The sequence below is a fragment of the Bactrocera tryoni genome, chromosome 4 (genome assembly GCF_016617805.1).
Source record: "Bactrocera tryoni isolate S06 chromosome 4, CSIRO_BtryS06_freeze2, whole genome shotgun sequence".
Taxonomy (NCBI): Eukaryota; Metazoa; Arthropoda; class Insecta; order Diptera; family Tephritidae; genus Bactrocera; species Bactrocera tryoni.
Window position 1 is genome coordinate 65042031 of NC_052502.1, and position 19330 is coordinate 65061360.

General features: G+C 37.2%; 1 protein-coding gene across 4 annotated transcripts in view; it reads left to right on the forward strand.

The window, feature by feature from the left end:
- The window catches only part of LOC120773544 (rho GTPase-activating protein 26), a 204115-nt gene extending 191659 nt beyond the window's left edge, over positions 1-12456 (forward strand). For 3 of the 4 annotated variants that reach the window (XM_040102505.1, XM_040102504.1, XM_040102507.1), the window contains 9 exons: positions 1238-1453; positions 1517-1588; positions 3358-3409; positions 6684-6997; positions 7127-7457; positions 7521-7626; positions 7691-9010; positions 11405-11484; positions 11563-12456. In XM_040102505.1, the coding sequence (XP_039958439.1) occupies positions 1238-1453; positions 1517-1588; positions 3358-3409; positions 6684-6997; positions 7127-7457; positions 7521-7626; positions 7691-9010; positions 11405-11484; positions 11563-11663 (2592 nt within the window). In that variant the 3' untranslated portion in view covers positions 11664-12456. The remainder of the gene's footprint in view (positions 1-1237; positions 1454-1516; positions 1589-3357; positions 3410-6683; positions 6998-7126; positions 7458-7520; positions 7627-7690; positions 9011-11404; positions 11485-11562) is intronic. The other variant, XM_040102506.1, reaches the window with a different exon arrangement.
- The last annotated feature ends 6874 nt before the right edge of the window (positions 12457-19330 follow it).

Here is a 19330-nt window from a genome sequence, read left to right on the forward strand (position 1 = left end):
AGATGGAAGAATTAAGCAAAGAGCTTAAAAGCATGGCCTTAAGCTAATATTGAACTATGTCATATACTTTTTTAAAGAGTAAATAGAGGTAGTGTTAGCGCACTTGAAATTACACATCGTAACTAACATTAGAAAAGCTGTTTGTTTGTTAGCTTCGATAGCTTTGGCACCTACCGTTGCTATTTGACAGAACTTTCACTAAGCTTTTATTAAGCTTTCATTGCGCCACGGAACTTTCGCTAACCCCTTTTACAATTTTACAAACATTTTGAAAAGGTTTTATTGAGCTTTCATTGGGCTTTTACGGTACTTTCACATATTTTTCGCTAACTTTTTTTTTTCCAATTTAACAGAATTTTTGAAAAGCTTTTATTGAGCTTTCACGCAACTTTCACGTTCACTCCGTTTTTTTGAGCTTTCGCTTATTAAAATTGCCTAAATTCAATTTTACAAAAATTCTGAAAAGCTTTTTTTATTGAGCTTTCATTAGGCTTTTACGGTACTTTCACAGAATTTTCGCTAACCTTTTTTTCCATTTTTACAGAATTTTTGAAAAGCTTTTATTGAGCTTTCACGCAACTTTCACGTTCACTAAGGTTTTCTTGAGCTTTCGCTTATTAAAATTGCCTAAATTCAATTTTACAAAAATTCTGAAAAGCTTTTGTTGAGCTTTCATTAGGCTTTTACGGTACTTTCACAGAATTTTCGCTAACCTTTTTTTCCAATTTGACAGAATTTTTGAAAAGCTTTTTTCACACAGCGTTCACTAAGGTTTTCTTGAGCTTTCGCTTATTAAAATTGCCTAAATTCTCTTCCCACTATGAAACGTTATTCCACTCTATTTGATCTCTTTTCTTATTCAGTTATTTTGTACTTCGATGTTGCCTAGCTTCAACATCACCTTAAGTATTCTTAAGCTGTTGTTCCAGATTACTTCGTTATCAGAGATAGTAAGGAACGGGTTGACACCAACTCAGGCATAGTTTTTAAAACTCTTTCTTGTAGAATACTTAAGTAGCTCATGAACAGTCTTTGGTCCTACTGACAAATATTTAGATCAAATTGTAGGCTGTAGAATACTATGTCGGCGGACTCTCTTCAGTTTCGTCACCGTGTAGAAAAATTATTTGCTTTATGATCTATATGAAAATTTTTTTTTGAGCAATGTGTTATACTTGCAACAATGTATTTCAAATATTCAATTAAATTATAATTATCTCTTTTTCCTCTCTTGCAGGCGGATGCCAGTCTGGGTATGCACGAACGTGAATATGTACAGGAGTCCTTGAGTTACGTGCTACGTATACAGGAAGTGCAGGAGCGCATCAAATTTGAGTTCGTTGAAATTCTGCTTGGCTTCATCTCCGGCTGGTTGGTATTCTATCACACGGCGCACGAGCAGGCGGAGGACAATCGGGATTACCTGCAAGATTTACGGCATAAAGTGCAAAAGGTGAGTTGCTTGAACAAATTTGTATGTCAATTTGAAAGTAATTTGTATTATTTTTGCTTTCAGACACGCGAGAACTTCGAAGGCACTCGAGAGAAAGTCACTGAACTGAAGACAAAATATATGGAAAAGAGAACGGTGTGTAATTGTGGTTATTTCTATGATTTGCAAGCAATATAAGTCATGGGTTAGGGAAAAAATTTAGACTATGTCTAGTACGATGTCAATAATTCGCAAATGCTTCGACTGTAGGAGTTTCAATCTAAATTCACTAAAATAATTGTAGAAAACCAGAAAAGAATACAATTTTGACAAGTGTCTTTCTAGGTTGTCTAATAGACAGTCTTAAATAAAAATATATTTCGATTTCGAGAAGTCCGCTGTATGAATGGTGGTAATAACCCTTGGATTCGTTAGGTTACTGTCTGATTGCCAGACCATAAATACATCTACTGATTCTTTTAATGTGAAATCCTCTATTTCAGTTTAATTCAAGCTGAAGTATTCGTTATACAGAACGTCAACGCTTTTTGCGATAGTTTAAGAAAGACTTGATATCTAATTATGTTGCTTCATCTTGTCACTTCCCAACACTTTCTGCATGTATCCTCGTTACTTATGCTCATCCGGTTCGCATGTGATGCCAGTAAGCTGTGACTTTTGAGGAATAGTCATGCGTACTTTCTTTCGGCGCCCTTACTGCATATTCTTGAGGCATATCATCTCACTCTGACCCGTCTGTCAGCTCTTTCGGAAATGACATTGTAATCCTTTTAGTTACTTCTATATTTTTAATATTTTGCGTAATGGTTCGGTAGCCAGAATGTTGGCACTTTTCGCAAACTCCTCAGCTGTTTCCTTCCCGAAATGCCTTTGTGGTCTGGAATCTGGTATACAGCTAGTTGGCCAGTCACGTCATGCCTCCAACCTTCTTAAGGCAATCACTGACGTAAGCCGATGTGAGATTATTGCTTAATTGCCGCTTAGCTATCGACGTATGTATATATTCATAATTTTTTTTAGGCAAAGACTTCCGCTTAAAAGATACCGCGGAATTTCGGAATATTGCGCAGTCGTCTGAGATCTAACTCTGCGCAGTAGATTCCATTGCCAACTCCATCAGCCTCTTTTTATCCATCTGTGTAAATAGTGTAAGTCCTGCTGGTGGCGTACATGCTCCTGCGCCATCCACTTGAAACCTTCTTTTTAAAATAAAACGTGAGGTTATATTTTATTTTATTCAACAACATCCTGCTTGTCGAGCTATGGCCGAAGTTTCTTGTGTAAAACTTATCTAACGTCGCCAATCTTGTAGCTGCTTTTGTTGTAGAGTGAAGACACTGCAATATCGTTTGCATACTTAAGTTTCACTTCTATTATACCTTTAACCTAACCTTAATATTTGCTCTATGCTTTGGATCTTTCTTTAAGGCACTTAATCGCTTGCCATAGTTTACATTTAAGGCTAAAAGCACCTACAAATGACAATACGAGAATTTTCTTTCTAAAAAGTCCGTTGTATAATCGGACAAACCTTCAAAAGCTGCAGTTGACTGACTTCTTTTATTTTTCCTGAGGGGAACTATCACTTTCGATAACCGTTTGTGATTACCACAAAAAGAATGACCCAAAAAAATTCCAATTTTTACTCGAGATTTATTTATTATGGGCTATTTTTGTATAAGAAAATACCAAGTTTCTTTTTATCCCATTACTTAACAAGTCAATACTGCTGGGGACAGTAAAACTTCATGATTTTAAGCATAAAATATAAGGATACGTATCAGATCTCTCTACTTTCCTAAAATTATATTGAAAAGAAGCTTTTTATTTTTAAGTGATTGTTCATTTCTCATCGCAAAGTTATCAATTTTTATACTAAATTATGTAATCTCTTTTTTTTACAGAAACCAGAGGAGAAATTCACAAAACGTGGCTATTTATTTTTGATGGAAAAAAGTGAGTCTCAGTGTTTTATGTCTTTTATTAAATGGTCGTATTTTATAGTTTCCTTTTCATTTCCTTTTACTCATTATGTGTAATTAAATATATGTATATACAAAGGGTGATCCATTTCGCGGTGCCTTACTTTTTTTTTTAAGAAAAAACACAGAAACTTCAAATTTAATGGGGAATGTTTATTATCATTCGAAAGAACTTTCTTTGGCATTTATTTTTTTAAGGATTGTCTCTTTCAAATGTTGGCCGCGGCTATGTCTCAGATGATCCATTCGTTCCAATTTTCGATGACTCGTTCGTGCATCTCGTTCGAGTTCTTGGTGGTCTATCGACCGGCCCAAAACGTAAAATTATCTGCTCACCGTAATGTTCTCTCAATAAATCCATTGATTGTTGCGATGTGTGTGTGAATTGGCACCGTCTTGTTGAAACCAAATGTCGTTGAGATCACGAGCTTCAATTTCAGGCATCAAATAGTCTGTTATCATAACGCGATAACGGTCGCCATTGACGATTTTGGAACCTCACACTTTCCCCCACCAAATCCACAGCGACCATTTTTACGAACTGGACGAAGGAGTATAGACTTGAACTTAATATTGAAGTCGATGGCGCGAAAATTCCGACTGTCAATAACCCTAAGATTTTAGGTGTAACTTTTGATAGTCTATGCTCCTTCGCTTCCCACACGACCGCGATTATCGGCAAGGTACAGAGCCGCAACAAAATCCTCAAGTCGCTAGCCGGCAGCACATGGTAAAAGGCAAAAAAACGTTGTTGGCAACATACAAGGCAATCGGCCGGCCGATCCTCAACTACGCAACACCTATATGGTCGCCTGGATGCAGGGGGCCTATTCTGTAACTCGATTCGAAAATCAATTTACTCGAATTCGGATTTTTTATATTCTGTAACTCGATTTTCGGATTTTCAAGCCAATTTCGAATAAAATATTCGTTAGCTTTTGAGTTGTAGAAAGCAAACACGAATATTGTACGTATTTTTTCTGACACAGGGTGGTACAACTTTAGCATAATGATAAAGTAGATCCGAATTTCGAATAGAATACATTTTCGAATCGAGTTACAGAATAGGCCCCCAGTGGTACGCACATGAGGAAACTCCAGACCCGCCAAAATACTGCACTCCGGACCACGACGGGATGCCACTTGATGTCTCCTATCGAACACTTACACAGTGAGACGCTTATGCTCCCTGTTAAGGAGCATAATGAACTCCTCTCCAAGCAGTTCCTGCTGCGATGTTTTCGTATAAATCACGATTGTAGCCATCTGCTTGGAGCGGAACCGCCTACTAGGAACATCAAAAGGTCCTTCCTTGACTACGTCGACGATGTCGTACAGTACGCCGACCGTAGTTCGGACGCAACTGACTTTCAACAGGTACTGACCGCCATTCACAGTGGAGCCATTAGCACCTTCACTGACTCTCTTCCCTTGTTTTCCTTATCAAATAGCAGCTCTTGAATATCTTCAGGTTGCTTTTCGTTTCATTTGTTTACCATTTCTGGCTCAGTGGGTGTCATCGCTGAATAAAATTTCGCTAGAAACCGCCGGATTTTCTTGGAATTTTTCAAGAGCCCATAAAGCGAACGATGTCGATTGAGAATGTCGAGCGGCTTCAGTTCTTGAGCTGTATTTTCTACACTTTCAGTCGTTCTTTACGTCAGTCCGAGTTCGCTCCGCCGCTATATTTTCTTCACTGTGTGCTGGGCGTTTCATATTCGGTCGAATATTATCCAATAATTAATGGGTCTCAAGATAGGTGATGGTGTTGCAAATAGTATGCTCAGTAGACAGTTTATGTTGAACATTAGTTGAGCAAATCGCGCGAAATACATTCTTTACAGAACGATTTGTAAACGTTGCTCAGGCGTAAATCTTTCCCCGATTAAATGCTATACAATATGGAACAAAAATAACATGACAGCTTGACACGACTCACGCGTCATCTGTCAAAAAATGGCTATTGAAAAAAATTACTCTACTTGGATCACCCGTTAAATAGTTTTATAATGTATAATTTTCTGCTAAAGTAAATTTTTGATACAACTTATAAAATCACCAAAAAATGTGTTTGACTTTTGACTTTGAGTTCAGTTCTTTTGCCACATATCGGGAAAATGAGGAGTTTTAGTTTGTTATTTTTAATAATGTGAGGAACGTATTCACTAAACCTTAAGTTGTTGTAAATTTATGTAACTTCACTCTTATTTTTTGTTTAATTTGATTGGACTATTATAAAGTGAGAGCCATTAGCTTCCGTAAAATTATGCAACAAAAAAAATTTTTCACAATTCTATAACACTTGCAGCTCCGTATGCACGGTAATCTCAAAGTTGTTCGAAAAATGTTTAATGGAGCCTACCGCTTTTCTTAAAGGTTATTTAAAAATGGTTATGGGTGTTAATTCGGAGATTTTTATATATGTATTTGGATTAGAGTGCTTTCAAGCGAGTTGTTTCATAAACTTTTACGAGTTGAGTTCACTAAGGAATAATCCAAATTAATCCATTTAGTGTTTTCGAAGCACTTTCTAGCTAAGAAATAACTTATACACTTGTCAATAGTGGTTGCTTAATATTGTTGCGCATTTTCTATAAAATCAGTAATCACAACTTTCCGTTAAAGTTATAGCTACAACTAGAGATGTGTCTTTTTTATAATAATTCATTCCATATCTTTTTTAACTATGATCTTGTTCAATATTTTCAGCCGTTTGTACTTCTAATGGTTCTACTTAGCTTGTGATGAAAGTAAATTCATTGGAACACAATTAAAATTTAGTGTTTTAAACCAAAACCAACTGCTAAAGCAGTTCTTTTGAATGTATTTTGAAAAAAAAAAACACAGAAACAGAAAATGGACAGACAATCAATGTTCCCACTTTATTTCTATATTCAATAGTCAATACCTTTTGTGTACTGTAGGAGTTTCTTTAGCATCAAGTAATTTTGTTTATTATTTTTATTTTCTTGGATAAACATAGGGGAGTTCCTTCATCATATAAGCCACCATTTTAAAATGTCCACAAATCTTATTTTTATTTTTGTATAATTAGTTATTTTTTATATTATATATTATATTATTATATTATATATTATATTATATTATTATATTATATATTATATTATGTTATTATAATAATTTTACTTAAATTTTTATTATATTTTGTATTTGTTGCATTTTTTTATTGCTATAATTTCCCATTTTTTGCCGTTGTGTGTGACCCCCCTGATTAATACTTAAAATAGGCTCGATTTTGAAAATCTCTCTTCTAGAACCCTTCAAAGCAACATGGACGAAATACTATTGTACATACAAGAAACAAAAGAAGGAATTCACAATGCTGCAATTCAATCAGATGAATCACAGTTCCACACGGCCTGAGGGACGTGAAGAGGAGAAACTAACATTATACTCGTGTCATCCGCGCAATTCGGAATTTGAGAAACGTTTCTGCTTCGATTTGACATTCAAAGAGAAACCGGGTATTGTTTACACATTTCAAGCGCTCAGCGAGGACGATCGGCAGGCGTGGGTGAAAGCAATGGACGGCACCGAATCGGTGAGTGGCTAACCACATATCCCACATTTCTTATACATTTGCTCTAACTATTTACACTACTTTAACTCACTATTTTACCCAACTCTTATGCTTACTCCACTAAACTCTACTCAATTTTTTGCATTGCAGACCTACTTTGCTCCAGGCAAAGTGAAGGCTGGCGAGGAATATCAGTTGGATGACATGGGCTTCGCTTTTGTGCGCCGTTGCATCGATGTGCTGGAGAAGCGTGGCCTCGAGGATGAGGGTATTTACCGCAAGAGCGGTGTCGGTACGAAGATTTCCAAACTCCTATCAATGGGTATGGATCACAAGAAGGCGGATAGCGTTTTTAACGATGAACAGTATCGTGATCTCATGGAGAGCAACACCATAGCGAGTGCGTTGAAGACGTATCTGCGCAATTTAAATGAGCCGCTGATGACCTATCGCTATCACAGCGGCTTCATCGAGGCGGCAAGTGAGTATACTAAAAGTCATGAATCCAAACGGGGTATATTAATATCTATACACTTTAACATAGAACAAGAGAGCTTGAATCAGCGCGTGCACGAGGTGCATAAATTAGTACACAAGCTGCCACCGGTCAACTTCGAAATGCTGGATCTGGTTATTAGACATTTAACAGAGTAAGTTCCGCTTCCGTAATGCTTTGACTCTCATTTATATATATTCTTTATATTCTCCAACCAGAGTGTCACGCAAATTTGAAAAGAATAAAATGTCGGTCTTCAATCTGGGCGTTGTATTCGGTCCGACACTGTTGCGGCCCCAGGAGGAGACCGTCGCTGCCATATTGGACATCAAGTTCAACAACATTGTTATAAATATTTTAATTGAGAATTATGATCGTATTTTTAAGAGTGACCCTAGCGCGCCACTGCTAAGCGCACCCAATCCCACTAGTCCGCCGACGCGTGTACCACGCGCCAGTCAAGCCGGCAAGTCGCCATCAGCGGGTGGCGGTGGCAGTGTGGGCAACGGCGCACGCACATCCATGTATTCGCCGCAACAACAAGTATACCGGCTGGTGACCAAGTCCAACTTTACGGATCCACCGATGTCATCGAGTTTACAAAACATTCCAAACGGCCTAATCTACTCGCATGGTAGTGGCGGCGGTGGCGGCGGAGGAGGTGGTGGCAATGGTGGCGGCATTAACCCGACGAATCGCACAAACGGCGGCGTTGTAAGTGGACATACCACCAACGGCAGCGGCCCGAAGAGCCTTGGCATGAGCGTCAATATGGGTAGCGTGAAGAATATACATTCCATGTCGCAGAGTGACATCAGCGTGCGCAGTTTGCGTGGCGGTGGCGGTGGTAGCGCTGTGAATAGCAGCGCCGCCGATGCCGTCTACGGCATACTGGGTGGCGGTACAAATGGTTCCGGCTTAACGGCACACCATGCCACGCCCGCGAATGCCACACAACTGCGTCAAGATTATCTAATGGCCACCGCTACGCCGGCGTCTACCGGTGTGATTAGTGGCGGGGGCGGTATTTATTCCACGGCCTCGGCGGGCAGCACAACACGTTTGAATATGAACAACGTTTCCCCACCGACGATATCAATGCGCACCGAGGCGTTATACGGCTCGACGGCGCTGACGGGAGGCGGCGGCGGTGGTGGAGGTGGTGGTGGTGTTGGACAGTCGCAACACTCCCGCATGTCGTACGCGCAGGCAAAGCACTACTCGCCGGTGGCAGCGGCCGCCTCCACATCTAGTTCCAATGAGAGTGTCTGTGATTCTTTATCGTCGGCCAATGGCATCGGCGGTGGTAGCAATAATGGCAGCCGCTTGTTGGGCGGTTCACTGGACTACGCGCCACATGCTTCGCAAGCGTCCTCGCTGTCGACGCTATTGGGCTCCACCTGCGACGATGTGGTAACGGCAACGGCGGCACCATCTATCATTGGCGGCGGCGGCAGTTCGCCGAAAGATGTCGAGTATGTGCCGGTCAAGGCGCACCGCAACAAGGAAATACATCGAGAGTTGAATATGGGCACAGCGTAAGTACAACTCAAATTTACACTTGCTATAGTTAAGTGCACATTTCGAAGAAATCTTCAACTATTGTTTCGCAAAAAAGTCTGTTTAGTCCTTTCTTCAGTTTGTGGAGATATTAAATGGGATTCTGTTGCGAAGAATTTGTTAAACGAATCAATTTTCAGAAAGATTGATTTTTTTATTATCACTCCGGGAACTATATAAGTATAGCAAGTCTTCGGTACAACGTAGAGTATTGTCAAGCCAGGAACAGTATACAAATATCAGGTTCTCGGTAAGACGTGAGGTTTTATTTAAAATTTACTGTTAACAGATGATTTCGATTTTTCATTCTGTTTTGTTTCGCAGTCACTGCATTTTAAAGCATAACTAACCTCGAATATATTTTGAAAACCAATTTTTAGTCTAACATTACAAGTACTGTCTACCGTTTAAAATAGAACTACGAAGTTGTATCCATATATTTTTGGAATTTTATAAATGGATATACATATATATATAAGGTATACTCAGCGGCGAAAACCTCCTTTACAAACATAACCTCTAAGTACTATATGTGACCTGGTCTACGAAAAGGGAGCTAACGTGCGAAAACTAGTTTTCTGGGAAACAGCAATAAACATCTAATCTTCCATCCGAATCAACTAAAAAGTGAAAATTGATTTTTTGACACCTTAGCCCCCTTTCCGTAGACCAGGTCACATATAATGGCATAAACGCGCTCCTCAACCACACGATACTAAAATTCAATAATCATCATGGGAATTATAAAACAGTATTTTCTCTAATCCACATTGGGCTATTGAAGCCTTAGTAATACGATGTACCCTAAAACAAGGCAACGATTGTTGTATAAGTGTGCTTGGTGAAGCCATAAAATTAGCTTATTATTGTCCTTTGGGGGCTTGTTATATGCAAAACACATGTTTAACATGCCTATAACTCGAGCTCGCCCTCTACAATAGATGCGCTTTGTCGGTTTGTGAGGGTTTTTGATCAATTATATAGGTGTTGTAAGTACCGCAGCGAATCGGGTTTTGAAGCTGACCAAGTGAGATCGCTTTTACGATTGAACTTTTAACCTAACATGAAAGTAGACAGCAACAAATTGATGGCCTTTCTGAGTCGAATGTAAAAGAAAAGACTTTCGACTTAAAAATCACAATTTAAACATCCTCTTGAGTGAAAGCAAGTGGACGAATAGTATACCTTCGTTTATATTAAACAAGCAAACCTTGCTCATGCTGAGTCCAAATGACGATGTTTGTAATACGCAAAAGGAAACAACGGAAACCCTATAAAGTATATATGTATACTTGTATAAGTGGTCAACATGACGACCTCAGTCCGTCCGTCTGTTCGTATAACACCTATTGGTTCTATCAGTTTTAGAGATATCGAACTCTCTTTTCTCCCCAAGAAGCTGCTCATTTAACGGAATCGCCAAAATCGGATAACTATCGTATATAGCTGCCATACAAACTGACTAATCCAAGGCAAGTATTATTGTCTAAGCAAAGTGATATTTCTGAAGAAATTATTCAGTCCGAATCTCTACAGCATATAACTGCCATAGAAACTGGCCGACCAAAATCATTTATTTTTATGGAACATTTTCGTATTCGATAAGATATCTTCACGTAATTTGGCATGGATTTTTGTTTAAGGAAACTATTCATTCTCCGTAAAAATTGTGCAGATCGAACCACTGCGTATATCTGCCATACAAACTGAACGATCAAAATCAAGTTTTTGAATGGAAGATTTTGATCTTGTGAATTTTTTCTTTTTATACCCTGAAAAGGGTATATTAAGTTTGTCACGAAGTTTGTAACACCCAGAAGGAAGCGTCGGAGCCCCTATAAAGTATGTACATATATAAATGATCATAGCCATATCCGTCTGTCTGTCTGTCCGTCTGTATATATACGAATTAGTCCCTCAGTTTTTAAGATATCGTTTTGAAATTTTGCAAACGTCATTTTCTCTTCAAGAAGCTGCTCATTTGTCGGAACTGCCGATATCGGACCACTATAACATATACATATGTAGCTGCCATATAAACCGAACGTTCGGTATCAATAGCTTGTATGGAAAACTTTCACATTTGACAAGATATATTCACGAAATTTGGTATATATTATTTTCTAAGGCAACAATGTAATCTCCGAAAAATTTTTTAGATCGGCCTACTATAGCATATAGCTGCCATACAAACTGAACACATAGTTAATAAAAGAAATGCACCTGTGAAGGGTATATTAGCTTCGGTGCAGCCGAAATTAACGTTTGTTCTTGTTTTTTTTTTTTGCTATTAGTGTTGTTGTTTTAGTTCATTATACCCTTAACTATTGCCAAATTTGTATGTTAATATTTTAATTTCCAATTGTTTACAGGCGCGTGCGCACATTGTACGCGTGTATGGGCGAAAGCGAGGGTGAACTGTCCTTCGAACCAAATCAGATCATCACTAACGGTAAATACTGAATTTGAAAATTTATTTTGAAAAATTTTATAAATAACTCTTTGCTCTCTCTCCCGCTTTGCTTTGCAGTACGTTACTCACATGAACCGGGTTGGCTGCAGGGCACGCTCAACGGTAAAACGGGACTTATACCACAGAACTACGTCGAACACTTGAAACCATACCACTAGAACTAGTTATGATCACCGTTAGATATATGTATATTTGATAACTATTGCAGATATATAGTAACCTATATATTTATCTATATATGGGTGTGTAAGCCGTTTTGTATGTGTATGTAAACTAATGAAGAATGCCGTTAGTTTAAGTGACGGCAAGCATTTGAAAATTGGTGTGATGTAACAGTAAAAGTACGTAAAGTGCTTGTAGTTAATTAGTTGCGTAAGTAGCATTAAAAAAAAAAAGAAAGCGAAGAATCGGCGAAAATAAAATTGAAAGAAAATAGAAAATAAAAGCAAATAGTAGTGAACCGCTATGTCAGCAAGCAAAAACGTAGATTAGCTTAGTGTAAAGCCACGAATTCCCGTAAAACTATTGCAAAGCAATAAAATTTATAAAACTATTACAACAACAACACAAGCAAAAGTCCATAACGCACGAAATTTCAGGAGCGTGTCACCACCAAGCAAACGCACAGTACCCAACAAAACCCCAAAAGAAATGCAACAACAACAAATTTACAATCGCATACACACATACACTTATGGAGCAACCGACAGACAGACACATGCCAACACACACATGCACAGTTTTACACATATAAATATATACATACACATTTAGCCACAGCTTACAACAAAAATAAATAAATAAAAGTAATTACATACATATATACAAATATACATACATACATGCATATATAAATATTTTCTCTACTTTTACAACAATACAAAACCACAAAAACCTAATTTTGTATGCAAATATGTAATTATTAAAATGAAATTGAAAAACAAACTAAAATTATAACGAAAAGAAAAACATTTTATTTAAAGAGCGCAAACGTGAATGCTAACAAAGAAATAAAACAACCAACAACAACAAAAAGAAACACATGTAAAAGCTTAGTATTAGTAATAATTACTCCACTGTGAGTATGTTTGTATGTATTAAATGATATCCATTGAAACGAAACTGAGAACTTAAAATTTCCCTTAAGCTAATTTATTATTTGTAAACGCTTTACTTTTGTTGCACTTTTGAAAGCAAGCGCAGCGCAAAAGCGTAAAAAAGAAAAAAACACAAGTTGAAAGTTGAAAATTGTACGAAAATGTGAGCAAAAACTATTAGTTTACTTTGTAAATATATACATAAATATATATATAAAAATATATTAAAAAAATTAACATTTTTAAGTGAATAATAAAAATAAAAACTATGCGAAAATTACAATGAAATGAAGTGGCTTTAAGTGTTTCAAGTATAAAAAACCAAAACGTTTTAATTGTGCATATAACCCTGTGGGCGAAAAATAGTAAGACTTAGTGCATAATTTTAAAATTCTTAATTTATTCTTCAAAATTTATGTCGTCCTCTTCTTTACTTTTCCAATCCCCGAGAAAGTTGTTAAAGTCAATTTTCGGAATAGAAGGCATATTCACTTTTTTAAGCGCAAATGATCTTTCAAAATGGCTTTCGCTGATGCTTCCGATATTCTAATGATCTCTGACTGTTAACCGTCGATTCTCAAGCACCAATTCCTTTATTTTATGGACGTTTTGATCGTCAGTTGATGCTTATGACCGTCATGAACTTAGTTTGTCACCAACGCGTTCTCGACCTCTTTGAATAATTGTTAATTAAGAGCTATTTCGGGCTATGGAATCGATGGCATGTCTACAAAAGTAAACGGCTATACGTCTGACCTTTCTCGTTTCCTGGCTGCATGGAGCCCAACACTCTCCCCGACTAAATCCACAGCGACCATATTCACAAACTCGACGAGGGATTACAGACTTGACCCTAAAATTGCCGTCGATAGTATCAAAATTCCGACTGTCAATAACCTAAAGATTTTAGGTGTCACACTAGAGGCCTGTGCTAGCTAGTCGCTAGCCGTCAGCACATGGAGAAAAGACAAAGGACGTTTTTAGCATGCCAGGCAATCGGCCGGTCGGCCTTTAACTACGCCGCACCAATTTGAATGGATGTAGTGAAACGCAGACAATGAAGCTTCAGAAATGCCAGAACACTACACTCCAGACTAAAACGGTATGACTCTTAATGTCTCCTACGGAACTTCTACACATAGAGGCCCTTATGCTTCCAGTTAAGGAGCTTTATGAACTCCTCTCCAAACAGTTCTTGTTAGGTTTTTTTGGAGAAACCAACTCTGCAATCGCCTGCTTGAAGGCCTCCACCTCCTAGGAAAATCAAGAGGTTCTTCCTTAACTACGTCGACGACAGTACAACGACTAGACTTTCGACGCAACAGACAAGCACTCGAGGCATAAACACCTTCACCGACTCCCTCTCAGTGAATGGTGCACTTGAAATCAAACCACCACCAATTACAGACGACGAGCTCGAGTGGCTGCGAGTATCTAGAGTAAACCTTGCGCAGCTCTGTTTTGGATAATGTAGCTGGTTACACTACTACCCATTTAGAATCGACCCCGACATAGCAAAAATATGTCCAGCTTGCAACGAGTTCCCGCTTGACTCTAACCACCTGTTTGTATACCCAGCTAACCCTACACATCTGATACCCTGCTCCCTTTAGTCCGACCACGTCAAAAGAGCACGTTTCCTGGGATGACCTCGAGGACAACTAGATAGCCGTTTCAACAACGGTCATGGCTAAATTTACTCACTTCGTTAAGGTAATCATATAATATGTACACACATACATAGTTAAAATAATAAGTACATCGCTAAACTCCGAGGCAATATTTGGTCCTTACGTTCTCTTTCGACATCTGCTTTTCGGTTCAATTTGGCGTTTAAATCCCATTAAGTCGCCAACAGATAGTTTATGTATTATGCCTCTTAAGGTTCAATCATGGTCATGATATAATCTAATCTTCAGATTAAACTTTCACTAATCCGTAGATTTTCGCTAGAGTAGCCTAAAAAATTCATCCGCGTCCTCAACGAAGGTTCGTAGAATTTTCAAACCTTTCATTAAATAAAATAATAAATAAAATAATTCGATTTCCTTGCTTTCGAAAGAGTACTAAAATAAGTATTTCTTTTTTATTTTGCTTGCCAGTGCCATCAGTGACTATTCCTAGCGAAGCAATGAACCGTGAATGCGACATCTGTTGTATAAAATTGTAAGCTGCACTACCAGTTTAACATGACAGGTGGCGCTATTGTTCGCTTCAAAACTGGACTTCATAACAACAAACTCTCTTGCCGTTTTATTAGTCAGAATTGAAAGAATTTCACTCTGTAGTTCTGCAATCATTTTCTGATCGGTGTATCATGGTGAATTTCGAATTCAGAAAATAGAAAAATAAATATTTCTGAAGAAACTTTCGAAAGGAGAAACTTTTAAACAAACAATAAAAAGTGAAGAGCCTAAAGAACAAGGAAATGAATAAGTGCTTGTGAATAAAGCGACGAGAACAGACGGTTTGAATTAGAAAATTTGCAACTGATACGACCTGGACCGGTTGTCGGCCGCAAAAAGCCACCCCGTTTCACTTCTGCTTTGACTTACAGGGGATCGTTTGTTTCGGGACCAGTGAACTGTTAGAAGCAGAGAAATTATGTCTGAACTCATCAAGATAATCGTCTTTTTCTTTACTAATCAACACATTAAATCGGGGACCTCTTCTCTAACTTCTAATACTGAGCACCCCTGGCTGCGTAAACATTTCAATTTTCATTCATTAAGGTTGGGCAGTAAATGGAGTGGCAGTTGTGTTCAACTAATTAAGCTAAGCCAGTTCGTTTAGAGAATGAGAACAACTTCAGTGTACCACGGAGTTACGCACGTACTTACACACACACACACACATAATAACAGACATGAAAAGTCAGATGGTATGCTTGTGAGGCGCACTATTGGTGGTTTAGTTGGGCGTGAGTGTGACGAAAATGCCAAGAGCGCAACGCATGGGTAGAACACAACAAAACTGATCGGTCGCGTGGCCGCACGAAGGTCGAAAAATTGTGCGTCGCGAATAAAGTACATATACTGGGCAATGTGCACGGCGGTGTCGCTGCAGGCAATTGCATTCTCTGGTGGAATTGAGCGAGAGACCGGCGGCGCAGCAGTGAAAATGCGAAGAAAACTTCAGTTGTTGGACAGTGTTCGCGGCGAAAGGAATTATTTGACGAACGATCAGTGCGCGACGCGCGTGTAAATAATTCAAATTGCAGCCAGCAAAGCTTTGCAAAAATAGTGCAGAAATCGGAGGTTATATTGTGTTCGAAATAATGAAATCGGAGTGCGCGACGCAGGTGAAATTTGATTTTGGCGCGTGGACTCGTAAAATGCGGTAATTAAAACGGTTATTTGCGGAACGGTACGATCGAAAGTGAATAGCGAAGCGCTGGAAATGTGCGAAATTGTGTGAGAATGAATTTGAAGCAAAAATTTTATGAATAAGCGCATGGGAGTGCGTGTACATACTTAGATATGTTGTATGTACATATGTATGAGAAGCGCATACAGATGTGGCTATGTTTATAGTTTGTTATACATACATACATATGTATATGTATACATATTGCAGGGAACAGAATATGCAAAAATAAAAATTGAATAACTAGATTAAAAAATACAAACAACAACAATTAACCCGTATTTCAAATCAATAATAATAATAATAAAAATATTAAAATTTATATGTTATTAATTAAACTTGAATTTAATTAAAAATCAGGACATATGTATGTATATTGTAATAACCAACGTGAGTTAAATAATTGAATAACAAAAAATAAAGCTCAAATACTAAATCCTTTTCAAGGGAGGATGAGAAAAATACTTTCCGGATTATCATTGTGTTTTCACAGCAACGGTATGTGTCACTTACGGGTCATAAAAAACTCTTCTTTAAGGAACCAATAAAAATTTAAAAATTACGTCAACGAAATATAACAAAATTAAGAAATAAAAATGATATGTGCATATACAAAATAATTAAATATACAATAAGTTTAAATAAATGAAATACACATACTTATAAACAAACACCAAAAACAAGATAAAATAAATTTAGAGTGTATGTACATACATATGTACATACATATACATATGTATGTACTATGTATGTAAAACAAAAGATTTAATAAAACAAGAAAAAACGTTAACTTCGGCTGCACTGAAGTCGATATACCCTTCACAGGTGCATTTCTTTTAGTAACTATAGTAACGTGTTCAGTTTATATGGAAGCTATATGCTATAGTAATGCGATCTGAACAATTTCTTCGGAGATTACATTGTTGCTTTAGAAAATAATCTTTACCAAATTTGGTGAAGATACATACATTGTCAAATGCAAAAGTTTTCCATACAAGAACTTTTTTCCGATCGTTCAGTTTGTATGGCAGCTATATGCTATAGTAAGCCGATCTGAACAATTTCTTCGGAGTTTGCATTTTTGCCCTAAAAAATTACCTGTGCCAACTTTTGTGAAGATACATTTTCAAATGTGAAAGCTTTCCATACAATAACTTGATTCCGATCGTTCAGTTTGTATGGCAGCTATATGTTATAGTGATCCGATATCGGCAGTTCCGACAAATGAGCAGCTTCTTGAAAAGAAAATGGCGTTTGTAAAATTTCAAAATGATATCTTAAAAACTGAGGAACTAGTTCGTATATATACAGACAGACGGACGGACAGACAGAGAAACGGACATGCCTAAATCGACTCAGCTCAACATATTGATCATTTCTATATACTTTATAGGGTCTCCGACGCTTCCTTCTGGGTTACAAACTTCGTGACAAACTTTATATATAAAAAAACAATTAAATAAATACTCCAAAAGCAAAGATAAATTGCAAATTTCAATAATTCTGAGGAGAAAAAATAGAATCATAACATCTTACTAAAAAGAATAATTAATTTTTAAGAGAACTAGTATATAATAAATATTGTTTGCGTACCCTTTATTTTCTAATTAAGATGCACATATTTTAGACATAGTCTGAATTGGACTACGGCAAGTGCGCTGTGGAACAGAATACCCGACCTTTGGAACATTCTTCAGAGTTTCGCCTTATTTTTCGGTTTACCAGGTCCCATTTTTCCTTAACGTTTTTCCATAAGTTTTTAATTGTATTCAGATCTGGTGGTTGTACTGACGAACTCACGATATCAACATCAAGTTCTGAAAACAATATTTTTTTTTGTGAGCTAAGAAGTACGTTTCGTATCACTGTCTTATCTAAAAAATAGTATACCACACCATGAGAAACAGCATCAAACCACTATATTACCACTATGAAGTTTGAAGGCCTTAGTCGTGTAGCGGACGCACATTTCTATATTTTTTGTGTTTCGTGTGTCGTTTTGCAAACTGAATTGTATCTATGCCGTTTGCTCAGTTTATTCTTGTTGAGATTTTAAGGCATTAAATACAAATTTTTGGAACCTATTCAATATGTTTGCAATTTCCTTTCGTATATTACGCTTTCCTTGGAAATTTTCGACACAACAATCTTTCTTCCTTTGAACAATGTTTGGCTTGACCCATATTTCTACATATGTACATACATATGTACATATGTATGTACATTATTAATACAACTATTTATTCCACAGATCGAATTATATTATTATACGCTGAACAGTGTATATTAAGTTTGCCACGAAGTTTGTGACACCCAGAAGTTGGCGTCGGAGACCCTATAAAGTATAAGTATATACTTAAAAAGCTGAATATCTCGAGAAGTATTTATGATAGCGATTTTGACCTTGTATCTTTTTTAGAGCAAATAAAATTTTCTACAAATTTGTCATTGAAATTTTTTCCATAGCTCTTGTCATTTACGAGATAAATACAAAAAAATGCGAATTTCATGGAAAAATCAGGTTTAGAGCCCCATACTACCTCGCCGGTGTGAGTTACGACTTTGTTGCACTGGACACTTTTGTAGAGTGAAGAACTCTGAGAAATATGCGTCTAAAGTCAAAGCGATGCCATAAAATACCTCTGATCTGTAGGAATTTAAAGATAAAAACTCACGATTGTTGAAAATTTTTACAGGCCTTGGTCAAGTTCTTAATGCTAATATTAAGGGCTTAAATTTTTAGGGATTTTTTTGAGGGTATTTCTGAGGAAATTTCGTGACGAGACTGAAAAAAATTTATAGTTAAAAAAAAACACCATAATATACATATGTATGTATATGTACATATGTATGTACATATGTACATAAACTAGTAATATGAAGAGTGCTTTCATTGCCAAATTGTGAACTTGTGCTTTGCCTTTGGTTTGCTTGCTGGTCCACCAGTGATTTGTGCCCATGTTGAGGCGTTCGTGTTGGTTTTCCTTCCGCCTTGTAGCCGCCCTGTTTGTATGTTTGTGTGACTTCTTTTGATGCTTCGCAATGAAAATGAAATTAAAGTGGAAATGTGCATATGTAATTATGGGTAGGTATGTTTACTTGCAGCTCGCTGAATTTGAAAAAGATCTTGAAATGTATGTATGTATGCACACGCACAAAACCAACCAAGTGCCTTAATAAAATATGAAAAGTAAAAGCGTTTGTGCAAAGCAAGTGTGTGTTATTTAATACGAATATGTTTGAAGCGAATCAAAAGCTGTGAATTAAATAGTGCAATAATAAAAAATAATAGCTACACAAAAACAACAATAATAACAGCAAACTGCAAGCAATCTTTTAAATAAAAATATGTGTATGCGAGT